This window comes from Molothrus aeneus, chromosome 10, assembly GCF_037042795.1.
Source record: "Molothrus aeneus isolate 106 chromosome 10, BPBGC_Maene_1.0, whole genome shotgun sequence".
NCBI lineage: Eukaryota > Metazoa > Chordata > Aves > Passeriformes > Icteridae > Molothrus > Molothrus aeneus.
The window spans coordinates 9,459,135-9,476,521 of record NC_089655.1 but is presented as its reverse complement, the minus strand read 5'-3'; the positions used below and the strand labels follow the sequence as shown (position 1 = coordinate 9,476,521).

The 17,387-nt window shown below is 39.7% G+C and overlaps 1 protein-coding gene across 4 annotated transcripts in view; it reads right to left on the bottom strand.

The window, feature by feature from the left end:
• Positions 1-774: 774 nt before the first annotated feature.
• The window catches only part of NYAP2 (neuronal tyrosine-phosphorylated phosphoinositide-3-kinase adaptor 2), a 134,936-nt gene continuing 118,323 nt past the window's right edge, over positions 775-17,387 (bottom strand). For all 4 annotated transcript variants that reach the window (XM_066556532.1, XM_066556533.1, XM_066556534.1 and 1 more), the window contains one exon: positions 775-4,787. In XM_066556532.1, coding sequence (XP_066412629.1) covers positions 4,560-4,787 — 228 coding nt within the window. In that variant the 3' untranslated portion in view covers positions 775-4,559. The remainder of the gene's footprint in view (positions 4,788-17,387) is intronic.

The window sequence follows — 17,387 nt, the reverse complement described above, 5'->3', positions numbered from 1 at the left end:
CATTTGCAACCTGTCCCAGAAGCAGGTCCTGCTGAAGACAACCAAAAGCTTCTCCCTCCCAGTGCACTTCTGCATGCAGATCTGTACAGACAAGGATAAGACTTTTTTGTATATTGGAGGCAGATTCTTTTCATGAAAGGAGAAAAATATGGTCTCAGTGGCACAGCAAGAGCTTTACTGTTTCTGACTGGCTTCTTTATTAACTACTTGTTTGCTTACTTGTTCTTGGAAACCTTTTAAAATTACAAAATGCCTTCTTAAAAATACTAGGGATATGTCTTTAAAAAGTTGTGGAATTCCTCTGCAAGGGCTGGGTTTTACATCCTCATGGGACTAAAGCCTTTGTCTGGAAACAGGAAGATTATGCTTACTTTTGAGCAGATTTTTTAGAGCTTTATGGAGAGTGTGATAGGTCCCTCTCACATTTGAGGATATTCTGCAAATGGAGATCTTTGAAGGGGGTGTCTTTGAAATGAGCATCTGCCATTCCAAACTGTGAAAAAACTTATCTGCTCTTCAGAGAAATCTTATCCTAAGGATTTAGTTGAGGATGGCACTCATGGCATTAGATGCAACGAGGCATGACTTGCAAATACTAACCTATTAAAGCAATTAATTCATTTCCTCCAACAAATGGTACGATTAAAAATGTGCCTAGGGAATGCTATAAACAAACATCTATGACTTGACTTTTCCTCCCAGGAATCTCTGGCTAATCCCTAGTGCATAACCTGTCTCTAAACTTAAACTATCAAACAAAAATGAACAGCCAAATATTTTAAACTATTGCTTTTTATTATAATTACACTGGAGCACAAATAAATAAGCACTAAATTATTGTAAAATATTGTCAATGCACTAAAGAAAGCAGAATTGATCTTCAAACAACATCTTATTACTTCAGAAGTATCAAAGTACATTTAATTACATCTTACCTAAAAAAATCAAGTACAAAAATGAAAAGAAAATTAATATGTATTTATACTGTGTATATAGAAACGGCTAATAATATATGATTACAGTTAGCCTCTAGCTACTCCTTAGTCCTACACAATCTCAGGCACATACCTGACAATTTCTAATGAAATATAAAAAAAAGCAACATGACATTCAGTTTCAAGATATTGGTAAATGTATTACATTGGAATGAACACAGAATGATTTCATTTTATTTAAAAACCCTGTCATTTAAAAACATAGTGCCATTGTCCACTTAAAAATAAACAACCCAAACCAAAAAACCCCATACTATTTTATACCATTTGCTTTAATTTGTCAAAAGGAGCGATAAAGTAGACATACATTGGCTAATATACGTAAACACATTTTTAGTGCAAGAATAACAAGACCTGTGACTTTACTGTGCTTTCTTGAAATCACAGTGCACCTTACACAAATTGCTACACTATAATGTTTAACTTCAGGAGTTTAAAGCAAAATAAGTGCATACCAAACAATTCATATATACAGTCTCCATAAGTGTGTGTATATATGTGATCTGTATGTATATACAGATTGCATATTTATACAGACTACAGCTTTAATGACTGTGTGTAACTAAGCACTGTCATTCACCCTGTGACACAGAAGCTGCTGAAACAAGAGGTGATGTAGGAAATGTGTGACAGCATTGTGATGGCAGCTCTCGGCAGGACCATGTGCCTTTTACTTGAGCCATGGGGTGGGCCAGGTGGGTCAGGGGACAGGGCAGTGGCTGTGTCCTGCTCTGGCTCTGTCCCTGACCTTGGGAAACTACTCTGCCTGAGCCTCACGTCCCTCCTCAGTAAAACGGCTCACAAGCATGAGGTTTACTTCACATTTCTAAAGTGCTTTGAAGGTAAGTGCTAAGTTATATTTTACTTATTCATGTTGTTGCACTTTAAAACAAAAAGCCATTGTTTCCATGGGATACAATGGAGGTCTGGAAGCACATGGGCAGTTATTTAGGAAGGACAACATAAACAGTGTTGAGCAATAAAAGCAAAACAAGGAGTTTGCAGCGGGCTAAGCAAGTCTGCTCTAGGACAAGAACGCTTCAATTCCCTGATCATTATTCCTGTTACATGTCGATATGGAAAGGACACGATATGAACAAACACCAGCAAGGACAGAACCGTTCACACTGACACTGCCTTCCCCCGGCAGGTGTGCCCAGGGTCTGCGCTGCCAGCGACGTTCCTGGAGCTGCTCCAGGAGGAAACCAGTGAGGACAAGGACTGGCAGAGCTGACCGAACGCCTGCTTGTGTTCTGTCACCAGTGACTTTGTGCAGCTGGGGGAAAGGGCTGAGCTAAGTGTTTCACACATGGATATGGGAAATTCTTCTCTTGCCACATTACAAGGAAGACAAACCATGAACACTTGCTGAATAATGAACCTGTTATCTCAACAGATTTCTCATGACCAACAAGTCTTCTTCTTTCCAGCAGATTCTGGAACTTTGCGAGATTTCTGGAGTTTTTCTTCTGCAATTTTCTTTCTTTAACAAAGAGAGAATAAGCAGAATAAACAGGTGGTGTCTTTCAGATGCAAGGTGTTCAAAGATTCCCTGACAGCCTCCAGGTTTTTTTCATGTCTTCTGTCATTTTGGCTGTGAGGGGGTCTTCAAATCTGAATTTCAACTCTGTACCTATTCCAGCCTTTGTATATTCCTAACATACCAATATTTAACATATGCGGATATACGTATGCACACATCTATGGGTATATATAGATACATGCATATATACATGTATATGTGTGTACACATATGCATATATACATATACAGTAATGCTAATATACATACACACATATAAACACACACTTCATCTTTTACAGAAATCTCAGTTTGGACATCAAAATATACATTAGTTAATTAGTTATAAAATATTTAAAAACTTTATTTCAGAGGCTGAAAAGAAACTACTACTGATAAAACATTACTGAAACTCAAACTTTAGCAATATAGATTACAAAAACCTTCTAAAATTTGTTATTTTTGGTCTTTTTTGATCAGCAATTACAGCTGTAGCAATGCTGTCAATATAATTTTAAAGAAAAGCCAATATAATAAGAAGTTTCAAACAACACACCTTTTCTTCTTGGTGAATATAACATTAAAATGATTGTTTTAGAGAGGGAATTTCGTACTACCAAACTTCAGACACATAGATAGATATTTTAATATACAAAATATATGCCATAGATCTTTCTTTCCCCCTACTCCACCGCAGTACAATTTTCCCTCGTCCTCAACAGATCCTTTTGGAAGATATTTCACCGCACAGATTTCACCCTCATAATCAGTATAAGCCATCCCTTTCTCCCGTTAAAACCAGGAGGTCGTAATTCTTTGGTCATGACATAATATTCTGTTAAAATGGATGTAATATAATACAGGATTGCAAGCCAATTCCAGAAGCAGCCAGGAAGAAGAAACGGCATAGCCAGGAGAACGCGTTACGTGGGCTTCTGCTTCAAAACGGCATGAAACCAAGAGGGATTTCCCAACAGCCTTTCAAGGGGTCTGAAATCCAGCCCACAGAAACAACACGAGGAAATCTGACACAGCTAAGTAAGGATGTGCTGCTGGATTTAAAAATAATAAACATGTAAACATATTTTGTCGCCTTTATTTTCTGGACCGTCAGTAAATGTGGACGGGGACGGCGGCTGCAGTGGCACTGCCTCACCCCGCTGAGCCGCCGGCTCTCTCCGCCAAGGGCTGCACAATGCTTAGTCACAGTGAACCATGGTCTCTGCTAATCAATGGAACGTCTTCAGGGAAGAGATTCTGTCGCAGGCTGTGCTGCAGAAAATTTAGTTCCTTGGCCAAATCATTTTAGTGAATGGTTCATATAAAACCAAGGACAATTAATCTGGTTATCATTATGAGAAAACAGATGCAGAACAATTAATATTTTAAATGCAGCTTGGGCACCTGCACTGAGCACTTGTACTTTCAGTGCTTGCAGGTTTGCTGTTTCCCACCAGAACTCTCTCCTTTGTCCATCCCACCCCCCTAGCTAAGGACATCTAACAAGTACGACTCTAGTTATCCTCTACAGCCCTAGCACCGAGTTGTTTTGTACATTGTCCTCTCCAACAACACGTACAACCACATGCTTTTGTACAGAGGCCACATCTAGGCAGGTCAGAGAAATAAAATGGTAGCGGCGGGGGTGAAGAGTAGAATAGAACATAGAAAATAGGTAATAAAACAGTATAACAGTAACATTATATAGTAAAATTCTCCATAAATTTTTGAATTTTTATATATATATATTTATATATTTAAACAGTGTATTAGTTTGGGTGTTTTCAATATATTGGTGAAATATTTACATTTGATATCTTCTGGATCCAAAAAAATCCTGGATAAATATGTATGCCTTCCTTAATCCAGTCGGAAACTTAAGTCTCTCTCTTGATTGACAGGTGAGCAATGTACTGCTGTGTTTTTTTCCTAGGAAGTTCACCACCTGCAGGTAAGTCTTAGATTAGAGCCTTTGCCTTTTAAAAAAAGCAGGCTACCTGTGCTTGGTGCCACACAGTGGAGAGGGCATCCTCCACAGGCCTGTCAAATTGCAGTGTCCCAGAAAACAGTTTGTTGTTTGGAATAAGGAGGAGGGCTGTATTTCTTGGTCCCAGCATTCTTTTTCCAACTTGGCAAGATAGGCATGCTGTCCTGTTTGCAGAGTCCTTTCTCTGATTTCTGTCGAGCTTTGATCTCTTTGCAGAGGCAACGCTTTTTTTCAATCATGTCCAGCATCGTATGGTCCCCTTGCAACCACTGCATGCACGTCACCTATTGGGGGAGGTGGATGGAGGAAGAAAAAAAAAAAAAGAGGGAAAAAACATAAAAATAACTGTCTTGGTCATAGATTAAATATGCTTTTTTTTTTTTTTTTTGTGAAGTTAGCTTACTCTTATTTGAAACACTCTAATTTTATGAATAAAAATCTCTATGCCAACAACAGAAACAGAGCTAGTCTTTACTTCTAACTACTTCTTTAAGAAAATAAAGGGTAATAGAAGATCCCAGTTTTAACTTCTCCAGTGCACTAAAATCTAAGATAAATGGTTTTGGCAATCTAGCACAGGTTGGATTTTAAATGGTACAATAGATCTTAAAAAGGCACATGGATCTTAACAGCATCCTTAAGTTGTGGAAATAAAAAATTCTACACACTGAAACCCACGTTTTATATTGCTTTCCAAATCCAATCTGTCACATTAAAAGCAGGGTGTTAACATTTCTGAGTATCAAGCTAAATATAACTGTTAAATTTTGTTAAAATGATTTATTGAACTTCATGCAAATTATATGGATTAACCTATCCTACTCTGTGATGTTTCATTAACTGGAAGGCACAAGAGTTAAGAAACTCCATGTTTTCATGCATGTGGAATACTGGAGAACATGATCCTGATCCAAAAGGGGAGGTTAGCATATGTTTAGCTGTAAGTACATGTCACAGCCCCTCTGAAGCTGAGAATGTGACTTCATTTGAGTTCAGTGGGGAGTTCACAATTGAAAATGTGTCTTCAGAGGCTTTAGACTGGAACAGAAATCACTAATAGTAAATTCCTCTGAAAGGGCTCATTGGTTTTGGACATCACTGTATACCCACAGCTCAGAAAACTTCCTCTGAATACTTACTTTGCAAATGTGATGTCTTGAATTTCCCCACATTTTTTTCCCAAGAGATAAGGATTTGTATGTTAGTAAATGCACATGGTACCTTCACAGGGACTGTCCAGGTACATCTCTGCTTTTGACATGAAAATAAACATCTACAGCAATACTTTGGCAGAACTTGTGGTTCATGAAGGAATTGTATCTTTGTTATTATGGAATTTGAATACATTTACTAATGCACATGCCTTTCATTCACAAGTCTTAGAATGCCAAGCATGGGCATACACCAAGACTCAAGAACTGGTGCCTGGTTTGCCTAGAATCCCCTGCAGAATCCCTTATAGATCCAACTTCCTTGGATCTCAGTAGTTTTTGTGTTCAGCTTGAAGCCTATTTAGCATTTATTGATAATAGATTAAGCAAATGTTCAGATTCATAGCAGAAAACAAAGCAAAGGGAGTAAATTTAGGAAAGCCTACCAGAAAAAGTAATAAAAAATTATATGCTCAAACAGAAAAATTATTAGAATACAGAAATGTCAATACTTTTGTAAAAAAAAAAAAGGGCAAAAGAGGATAAAAGGCTTTTATCACAAAACCATGCTTACCTTATACACTAGATAGTACTGTGAGTAAAACAAGTTTAAACCATAATATGGATTTCGGTCCTTGAATGTTCTTATGAATTTTGAATTACACCGATAACTTATCTGGAATGTGTCCTCCTGAATGGCTGAGCCATTTTTTTCAGGAATTCTGCTGTGCCTGCTCTTTTAATTGAATACTTATCTTTCATTTCAGGCACGATCCAATGTTTACTATGGTGCAGGTGGGCATGAGGCACAGCATCTGCCATGGCCAAGAGACTATCTCTCTTTGGGTGCCCAGGCTTGGTTCAAAACTCCCTGTCTGAACTGGAGATGCTCCCCTCCCACCCCCCCTTGGCTCCACTCCACAGATCTTTGGAGAGGCTCTGCCTGATCCAGATTTCCTGACACTCTGTTCACCAGCGGTGGGTCAGTACTTACAGAGCAGTGTCTTCAGCTTGGCTGGGTCCTCCTCCGTGGGGAAGGACAGGGACACAGTCTGCACACAATTCATTACACAAATATTCACCAGCACAGCGGCTTCTGCGCCAGGCTTGACGACACCAGCGCTTGAGCACGGATTTCCTCTCGTAGGCACTGGGAAATACCTTCTTTTTACAGCCCATCACGTCACAGGCAGAGCGTGTGCCAGTGCCAACCCCGCAGCACGCGTGTGCTCCAGCCACCAAGTGTCACCAAGCAGCGCCCGTGAGAGGTGTCCCACCCGCGCCACCCCCGCTGTGCCACACACGGTGCCGTGCCTCGTGGGACTGACCTCCTGCACTCAAGGAGGCACTCAAGGGGACACAAGCAGCACTTTGACATGCTGAGTTCTAAAATGCCAGTTGCAACTTCCCAAAGATAGAAATGGAGTTGTAGAAAGTATCAGTTACACAGACACTCTGCCAGCCCCTGCAAAACAGCACCTAAAATATACCCAAGAGTAGGCAGCTCCAAAATCCTTTTTTCATACTGGCCATCATATTTTGCTATGGTTTGTGAATCATTTACTGTGAAGAATTTGAATTTTCCCACTTTCCCAGATGCAGATTTTCAAGTCTGCTTGGGATTTTTTAATTCTGTTTTTGTTTGATGGCTAAGTCCTTCCTGTCAGCATCTAAGGTATACTGTCCACTTGGCAAAATCCTCCCCTGGAACTGCACTGAATAATGGTGTGTTCAGGGAGAACATGTAGAACTGGGGTGGGCAAAGTCATTTGCTAAAATATACCAAGTTAACACATACCATGTTGAAAGGCCTGGCGGGGGGAAAAAGCTTTATATTAAAATAAGCCTAAATAATAGAGGTTTTTTTTTATAGTTTTGCCCAGTTATTTAGTGTTTAAGTGCAACAAAATAAAAATATTAGGAACAAAGTTTCATGGCCACTGGAAGCTGCAAGACAGACCTGAGAGGAAATCCCCACTGCAAATCAATGAACTACAGAAATGACAATAACCATGTTGATATGAAAGTCCCAGAGTGTTAAGTAAATTTTCAGTGTTTCCTTGACAAATAACAGGCACTGAGACTCACAGGCCAGGACTCAACCCAGCTGTTAATCACAGTAAAAACCCTTGATGACTTCAGTAGGGCTACTAAGGTGTTTAAAGCCAATGTGTTTAACACTGGAGTCTTAGGCCTAATCCTCCCAGTGACTGAAATGATGGCACTCACACTTAGTTCTAGCACTAATTTTTCTCACCTCCTCCCTCCTTTCTGGCTTTGGCCTGCTCCTCTGGCCATGCACCTGGCTGTTAATATCCCTGCTACATCATAACAAGGAATTTGTTCAGTGTGAGAAACACAAAAAATAATGATGTTACAACCTGATTTATGGAAAAAAGTAGAGCATTCAAAACATTTTACAGCTATACAGCTCTCCTGGGAAAGATCCCAGTGTGCTTGAGGAATGGTGCACATACTGCAACATGTCAGAGCTTGGCTGCACATGTGGATGTACACAGACAGGCACAAAATGCATCAGCACTGGAGGTAACAGCCAGCAAGACAGAGCACAGGAGAGGAAAACTTGGTTCTGACCAAAGAGTCTTGGCCCAAAGCCTATTCTTACTGAAGAGGGAAGAAAGAGCTAGAAACAAAAGTTAGGATTGCAAGAAGGGACCTCCTGGAGATTCCAGGGTGTGAATCAGGTACTACATCCCATAATATCCTTTGGATTACAAAACCTGCTGATTGCACATAATTTTTTTTTTCATGGAATTTTTACTCATTAGATTATTCAAGGTATAAGACACCTTTTATAAAATTTTTATTTTAAATCAGATAGAGCAAGAGAGGGAAGAAAAACACCAGGCAAAGGCCCAGAAGTTTGGACATTCACCAAGAAGGTGTTGGAGGTAGGCTCAATTCCTTGCTCCTAAGCAGGCAGCAGAAGCTGCGTGATGACTGGATGTGTAGGAAGCATACAGGAATATAGGGTGGTTGGATAAATTCTCTCACCTGAATGTGACTGAGTAAAGAGTAAATCAGGATGTCTGACAAGTTCTTGGTAAACACACTCACCCTTAGATTAGTCATCAGTCTCTAGTTTTTCTTCAAAAATCTTCTTCAAAGCAAATGCTTGTACCAAACTTGAACATCAACAACAAAAAGTAAGAAACTCCTTCCACTATACAAAACTGAGCTTTTCCATACAGTTTTAATCACCAACTTCACTATCTTTAGAAGAAACCAGTCTAAGGTTGCCTTACCTTACTTGTACTATTTTCTCTCAGTTTTCTGCTATTTTTTATTCCCAAAACATTGGAAGGAAATGCTATTAAGATCTTTTATGCATTCTTGGGTTCTATGTTGGTAGTGCCATGGAACAAGAAGTAATATACCCACCTTCAACTAAGATAAAACAACTTTACATATCCTCAAAACATTGCAAAACTAAAATCCTTCAAAGTAAAAAAAGATCCCTTCTGGTGGGTGTTTTAATGCTTTATGAAGGTCAAAGAAACAAGCTAGACAAAGTAGTTCCCTTCTCTGCAAAGTGAAAGCAGTACATTTTTGTGTGCCTGCATTAGCAGTGGGCCTGATCTCATATCTCATCAGTTTGAAATTTCATATTATTCCAGAAAGATAATTAGCAGTCCCAATGGTTTCCAAATACAAGTATTGCTTAAATCAGTTTGCCCTGAGCTAGACCACAGAGCTGTCTTGGAGCAGAGGTTTGGTGGGTAGAACGTGTCCAGTTCAATCGCTCTTAGAGGCCAGGACTAGAAGCCAGAGGTCAGTACATGTCATAGTTCTCTGCCACATCAGGATTCACTGGGAAAAGCACATAATTCCAGGGAAAACAGAACAGGCTTTGGGGAACAGGCAGTGACTCACACTGCCAGGAAGCCCCTGGTGTCACAGAGGACTATTTCTGTTTTCTGTTGCCCAGCCCTGGGCACCCCCACCCCTGACTGCTGGACACTGACGGCCCTCGCTGTGTCGTGACACACTGCACCAGCACTTCCACTAAAGGGCTCAAGACATGGGTGTTTGCAGCAAGAAAGAGAAATGTAAATGAACATGGTTCTTTCTTTGTTCGTAACCAAGCAGGATAGTTTGGTTTGGCAGAGAGAGTCATAGTTACAGATAGAAAAAGACTAAAATATTATCCAATGATACAATTAAGCAGCTACTGATGGACACAACTTTACACACAGGTTAGCTGTGTTCACCAGGTGTAGAAAATATCTTGTATCTTTTTGAGAATGAATATCCACACTGTGAGGTCAGACTCTTCCTCTTCAGGAACTGGACTATTGCTATAAAGGGCACTGGGCAAAGTGCATCAGGACAGACCCCAAGCAGGGCTGTGCAAGTTCCTGAGCACATGAATGGCATTGAATAAAGACATTGTGATACCTGTAAGTTACATACAAACCAAATGATCCCATGTAGCATAGCCTTTCCAAATGGAAAACATGATGGCTGTGGAAAGAAAAATCCATGAGCAGAACTAAAAGTATAGAATGAAACATCCTCAGTACCAGGCCTGGAACTCCCTTAGCTGTGAAAAATTTTACTTATTCATGTGTTAAATAAATAGTTATATAAATACATGGATGGATAATGCTCTCTCTTAGTAAAAAGACATTTTGTGCTACACAAGTCCCACATATATCCCCTTGTCTCAAGCCAAGCCCTAGGTAACCTTAGCCCTGAGAGCTGGGCAGGCAGGAGACAAGAGGAGAGCAAGTGCCAGGAGCAACTCTGCTCCTCCAAAATCAGGCCACTGGGGTGAAGTGTGGTAGGAGGATAGAGCCATGCTAATTCCCAGTGCTAACAGGTGTTTCAGGAATCCTATCACTGAAGGTGATTATAATTTTTCACGAGTGCCTGTGAAAATATGTGCTGCTAAAAATGCCACGTGAGAGAAGAAGTACTTGAAATACTGTACACAGGTCTATTAGTAGTCACTAAGTTTGAAAATGTTGACAATTTTCATTCATTTTAAAGGAACCCTTTCTAATATTTGACGTGACCACCCGATCATGCTCTGGACACATCTGTGAGCAGGGTGTTCTTTTATAGTGTATGAACTTCTAATGACCTAAAAAAATATCTTCCACTATAGTTTACATGAGGGCTTTAGTCAACAGCATATACCCTTCAGCTGTTTCTCCTCATGACATCCTGCCTGTTAAATTCTTTGCTTGCCTTGTTTTAATGCTATTGGCTTATTTGATGTGAAATCAGAAGCTCTGGGCAATAAGAGAGCCCCATGATTCTGTTGGGTTCTCATAATTTTTTCCTAGTAGTGTAGGTTCCCAATTCTTGTGCTGAAATTCCATAGGTTATGGGCCTCAGGAAGATGCTGTTTGCCTCTGGCCCTCATGAACATCTCCCTTTCCTGCTGGATGAGAAAAGGGGCTGACTCTTGAACAATGGGGAAAAACTACATTACACATCATGGCTGTTGTATAAAAATATCCTTTTCTTTGTCAGAACTGCGTAACATAGCTAAAATAAAAGCCCAATAGCTGAAGTGAGGCTATAGCAAAGTGATCTTAAGCTAACACAAAATACAATGAAATAAAAAAAGGCAGCAGGAGGAGTCTCCTGGATCTGTAAGCGAAGTGGTCTCTAACAGTGCAATCTGTGTGCAGTGCTACACATCATTCAGCAGAGCCAAGCATGCTGGTTTGTTTTGGCAGGCTGCAGTAAGTGAAGAAGAAAGGCTTTCTGAAAGCCACTTACCATCCTCTGGGAGGAAAAGGTACTCCCTCCCTCCTGCCTGTTCTCAGACAGGAGTTTCCAAACTCTGTTTCCCACTGAACTCTTGATGGCACTTGCTCTGGTGCAGATGGCTCCCAGCCCTCTGGCTGGGTAAGGCAATTCCTCTGGGAAGGTGTGAAATCCCACTCCTAGAAGGCATCCTGTGCCCCGGGGCAAGCGCTGGAGGGCTATGTTAAGCAGCAACAGTGACTTCGCTATCTGATACTCGGCTTGACGTGCAGGTCCTCTTAGCACATGTTCACAAAAGGGGAGTTGTCCAAGGCAGGAAGGCGTTCAGCCAGAATCAGGTTTCAGAGAGATCCTCACCCATTTGAAGCCAACAGGAATTTACTGTCTGACCTCATGGGTCCAAGAATTTGACTATAGTTTGCTCAAACAAACAGTAAAAATAACCTCAATAAAAACAATTATAAAATACTTCAGAAGAGCATTAGGAAAATTATGTAGGACAAGATTTCCTTCACTAACTGTGAGCTATAACCTTTGCATTGCTGTTCAATGTTACTTCCAATGCCTGCAAAAGTCCACAAATCAGGATGGAACTACAGGCTAAATTTGCAGTCACTCCCCTCTCTCTGACAGAGGCGTTCTGGAGGAATATTGCCATGAAAGACAGCATAATTTGGCCCAGGACAGTTACTTGTTCATACAGCTGTGTACTGCTAACTCATTCTCCTGTTACTGTCAAATTCAAAACAACAGTTGATTATTAATACAAAGGTGATTAAAAGTAACGGTCTGTTCAGGAGCACGCAGGATGTGCGAGGTGAGCTGTGAAAGCAGACACTCTCCATGCAGCTTGGAGTGCCTGGGAAGTCTCCCTGGGGACAGTGGACAGCAGAACTGCAAACTCCTCCCTAGGAGTGCCTCAAGTGTTTTCTAGAAGCTTTCCTCTGACGCCAGCAGCCACATTAGAAAGATCCTGTGAATTTATGTAGTCACACCATAAGCACAAGTGTGCACACAAGGTGTTAAGCACTACACAATCTGCCCTTTCTGACCTTTTACAAATTCTTTTCAAGGGACACAAGACCAATCTCTATTTTCCCTCTAAGAACATGGTAAAGAATTTTCCCATCACACTAATTTTTATTACAGTAAAATGTGTAGGAGTGAACACTTTGTAATTTTACCCTGTATATATTTAACGTTAAAAGCATTCACTGGCACCTGCTATTTCAACCTATGAAACAGCATATGCAACACATTTTAGGGCTCTTATAACATTTGTATTACTGTGTTTAAGGTTTTGATTTACATTATTCTGAATTTCTAAACTCCTAGAAATATGATTTATTTCAAATGATACTACTACAGAAAAAAAATGAAAACAAGAGTCCCTGCAAGAACAATAAAACTAGAGTCCCTGCAAAAACTGCACTATCACTCCATGTAATTACATGATGCAGCATTGTAAAAAAACTCTGGGCACCTTTTTTCAAACTTACAAGTCACTAAAAGACTTGAGTAAATTGTATTGCGCTCTGTGGCCTAACTAATCCACCACTTCAAAATGACTGACAAGATTATTTGGAATTCCGGGAACTCCCAAAGATTCAAGATTATGAGCAATTAATACTGATCCTAAAATTAAATTAACAAACGATTAGTAAACCTTCAGCACCTCTGGTTCCAGACCTCCAGTTTCATGATTCATTGCTTTCAATTACTAAATGTCACAGTTACTTTACTCAGAACCAGCTCTGCACATACTCCTATCCCTCAAGTTTTCCAGTAGCCCATACATTATTGCTAAGGCTACTAATAAAGCAAGTTTTAGGTGACAAATTCACTGTTCTGCTTTCCATTTTCATACTGGCAGTCAATCTAGCTACAGATCTTTCTGACCCTGCATTATCATCTCATTTGGAAACATAATCTTTTCATCTAAGCTTTTTTTTTTAACACCAAACAACTGCCCAAAATGTACTGCTTGATCACACTTTGTAAATGCTTTCAAAAGAAGAGCCTGTAAATTAACTGATATTGGGGATACTGTGGAAAGTAATTTCATGCATCTCAGTGGATCATCACAAAGTGCATTCCTATTGAGATCACTCATTAAAATCAAAACTTCATCTATGCCTTTGCTAAGGAATAAATGCAGAACTCAAGCAACCCACCCTTATACTTCCTGTCAATCACGGTAAATTAGAAAGGAAAATACAATATGGTATTAGGTCAGTCACAGGAGGGACAAAGGACAGGCACTTTGCTAGAGTTCAGTGCTGCAGAGATCTCCTGTGTACTGCGTTTTGCAGTGCAGCAGCTGCAGGGTAACACTCTCACGTCCCAGATTTCTTTGGGGGTTACTAACCCATTCTCTCCAGCATTTCCCCTTGCTGGAAGGTGCTGCTCTGGGGCATGTGTGCCACAACTGCTCCTGAACCAGACTTCACACAGCAGGGCGGTTTGAGCTGTGACCCCAGTGGCCACTGCAGCTGGCCCTGCCCATGGCTGGGTGGCCATGCCCACAGCACAACCCAGCTGCAGCCAGAGTTTCTTACTCTCAGTCATGGCAGCTTTGAAAAGCTGCCAGACTGTAAATCCCATGCAGAGATGAACAGCCCCCACACTGCACTGAGAGCTGCTGCAGGCAAGGTCCTGTCCTCCTCTGCATCCACAGAGTCCCTGTGGACTGCCAAAGCCCTCGTGTACAAGGGAGATGAAAGCAGCAGGGTGCATGCTCTGCATACTGCTTGCACCAAGAAGGGCCCAAAATCGAGAATGAAAGAACGAAAGTGAATGGAAACAAGACCACAACTTTGGAAGATCTAAGAACTGCAAGAAAGAGGACATTGAAACCTAAAGTTACAAGAATGTGATATGTGGGGACATCAAAAATTCCATTAGTTTCCCCATTTTATTGGCCCTCATTGTTTCCAAACTATAAAAAAGCACATGATCTTCAGCACTATTTATACTGAAGTATAAATAAATCTTGGGCTCAAGTACCCAAGATTTAGCTAACTTTTGTGGCTGCAACAGATGAAGAACTTCACCACACCAATTTACCAGCTAAGCTCCTAAACTCTTATATTTCTCTAGTACTTTCAGGAAAATGACCGAAAAAGAATTTTAAAATTAAAGAAATATAAAATTAGCAAAATAAAGTATGGAGGGAAAATGCCTCAGTACTGAAAGCTGCTTTACTTTAAAGTTGCTTTACTTACAAGAAATTTTGAAGTATGCTCTTATATTTCTCCATTTTCGATAGTGACACTGAGTCAAGGATAATTTTCTTAGAGTAAATGCAATTTCTCAAATATTGTACTGATTGTATGGAGGGAAAAATGTTCAGGAAAACATGACTAAAAACCAAATGTTCAGAGATGATCATACTCTTGAAGCTGGTCACAACTTCTGTTTAAAAATGTGTAAAAACATTATTAAAAGACAGATATCTTCATTAATCATTTATTTCTAACTCCAATTTGAAGTGCAGTTAAACAACAGTTGCTGAAGTTATAAACCATACTGAGAGTTTCTGAAGAACACAAAGATGTAAGAGCCTGCCTCAGTATGAGATGTTTTAAAGTTTGGTGCCAAGAACCATGATCTGGCCAATATTAATTTTTAAAGTGCATATTGCTGTTGTCTTTTCTCATTTTTATTTTTTCCTGTTGTGAATTATACAACTGTGATCAGAAACACCAGATAGCAAATGTGCTTTTCCAGACTGTAAAAAAAGAGAAGGCCAAGTGAATCCAGGAGTCCACTAACTGCCACTGAGTTGTAAAGGCTTAAGATCAGGCCACTGGCCCATAAACTCCTGTCTCAATTAGTGGAATATGTCCTTTCTCCAGCCTATGTTTTGTTGAGGAAAAGCATTCCTTGGGTATTCTAATTACAGCTTAGGAGTAAAACAGGAATTTGCTCTTGATGTGTGTGATGTCAGAATTTAAGCCTCTAACTTTGAATTAAAAATGAAAAGGATTTCCTATTATGCAATTTTAGTTGGGCTGAAGTGTCTTCCTTACAGTGTATCCATCACTCTACAAGGTCCTCAGTATTTCCTGCATAAAGATCCATTTTCTGAGACTGTTCTGAGTAGCTGCTGCCACTCTGCTGCAGCAACTTATTGCACACTGAGACTGGTCCAGCTGGACAAGCTAGTACCATGATAAAATTAACTGTAAAGGGAGAAAATTTATTACTTATAGGTCTCATAGAGAAACATAGATTATTATCATGTAAGCTTCAATTCAATGGATAACCTAAACACATGCTCAACTGGAAAAAGTATATCAGTCATCCTCCTGACTAACAGAAATATTTTGCTATTTAAGATAAGACAGTGCTTTGCTGCCTCAAGGTGAGATAACTGACCCTACATACAGTTGTGTGGTGATTCATTTTACAAAGGGCTAATAAATGATAGTTTGCTGTTTTAATAAATGCCTAATCAATTGGCAATTATATGTTACTGTGAACTGCAAAGGGTAAGAGGTCTGACAAATAGTCTGCAATGCTCTGTAAAATCCACTTATAAAGTTGGGTATTTTTATCCATTCCTAACGCTCACCTGAACTGGAGAAACTTTCTTTCTAGCCTAAGGCCCTTCTATACCCAGTATCTATTCATGTAAGGTGTTATGCACGTGAGTCACCCTTACACTGACAACAATTCCCTCGTGTGAATAGAGCTGGGATCTGCAACACAAGAGTCCAGCTGGTTTAGGGCATTCTAAACCTTGGAGCACTTGATCTGCATAAGATACAGACAGCCAAAACTACACAGACTGAGCTGTTTCCAAATATTATTCACCTACAGAAAACTGTCAGGAGAAACACCAATATATTTCCCATTTTGGATCTGAAAAACTGGAAACCTTAAAATTAGTAAAAAGAATAATCTTTTAAAGTTCTGATTTAAAATACATGATGTTTTTATTTTCATTGTTTTAACAAGACAAAATGAGAATAAAAGTAGGTTATCAAAAGTGGGTGCTGGCATTCATACTTTTTTTTTTAATTGACATACACATAATGTATATGAATAGCCACACATTTCTAGTGAAAGACTATGAACAAACACACGTACATATACAGAGATAGAGAAACGTCCTATACATACATACATGAGTGAATATACATATTTATGTGCATACAGTATACAGACAAGATACTATACAGGTACAGTCAGTGCAATATACTGTATAAGGCTACACAAACACCAAGAGAGGCTGGTGGGGTGGTGACAGCCATGGGAACAAAGCCTGGATGGTTGTGACTCAACGCAGACAGTGGGGACAGCCTGGCTGCTGTGTGCTGTTCTGTGCATCAGGCACACACAGCTCCAACAGAAACATGGTACAATACACTCAGCTCAAAAAAGGAGGACAAGTGGGAGTGTGTGGAGGAAACTGAAATGCATATGAGCAGACAAATAAGGTTGTTCTACTAGGGATACAGGATGTTTGGTTCATTTACAGAGAATGCCTATATATAAACCCATGCTTTCATGAATTCATGCCATTTTTTATTTCTATCTTTTCCTTTAAGAATATTACAAAATTCTTGCCCTGAGTTAAACATAAATACACACAGAAAAGGGGGTGGGGAAAAAGGAAATTGCATGCTTCTGGGTTTTTTTAAATAAAATTTTAACCAAGGCACAATGTCTTCAAGAGTGGTTTCAAGACCATTTGAAATAAACTTAGCAAGTGCTATTGTTCTGGGACTGTGGCAAAACTAATTGTTTGCATACAAAAGTCTCAGAACAAGTTTTGAAGTGAATTTACAAGTTTTAGAAGAGAACAAGTAAATTTATTACATATGCCTTAAAGAGAGATTCCCTGAAGAGGAAGGAATGCTACCAATGCTACCAAATTAAATTATTTTATAGGCAACATATTGATGTTTGGACTGAAATTATTTCACACAAACTACATTATATATTTGTTTAGCATTGGCTGTTACCTGTTTTTAGTAGGACCAT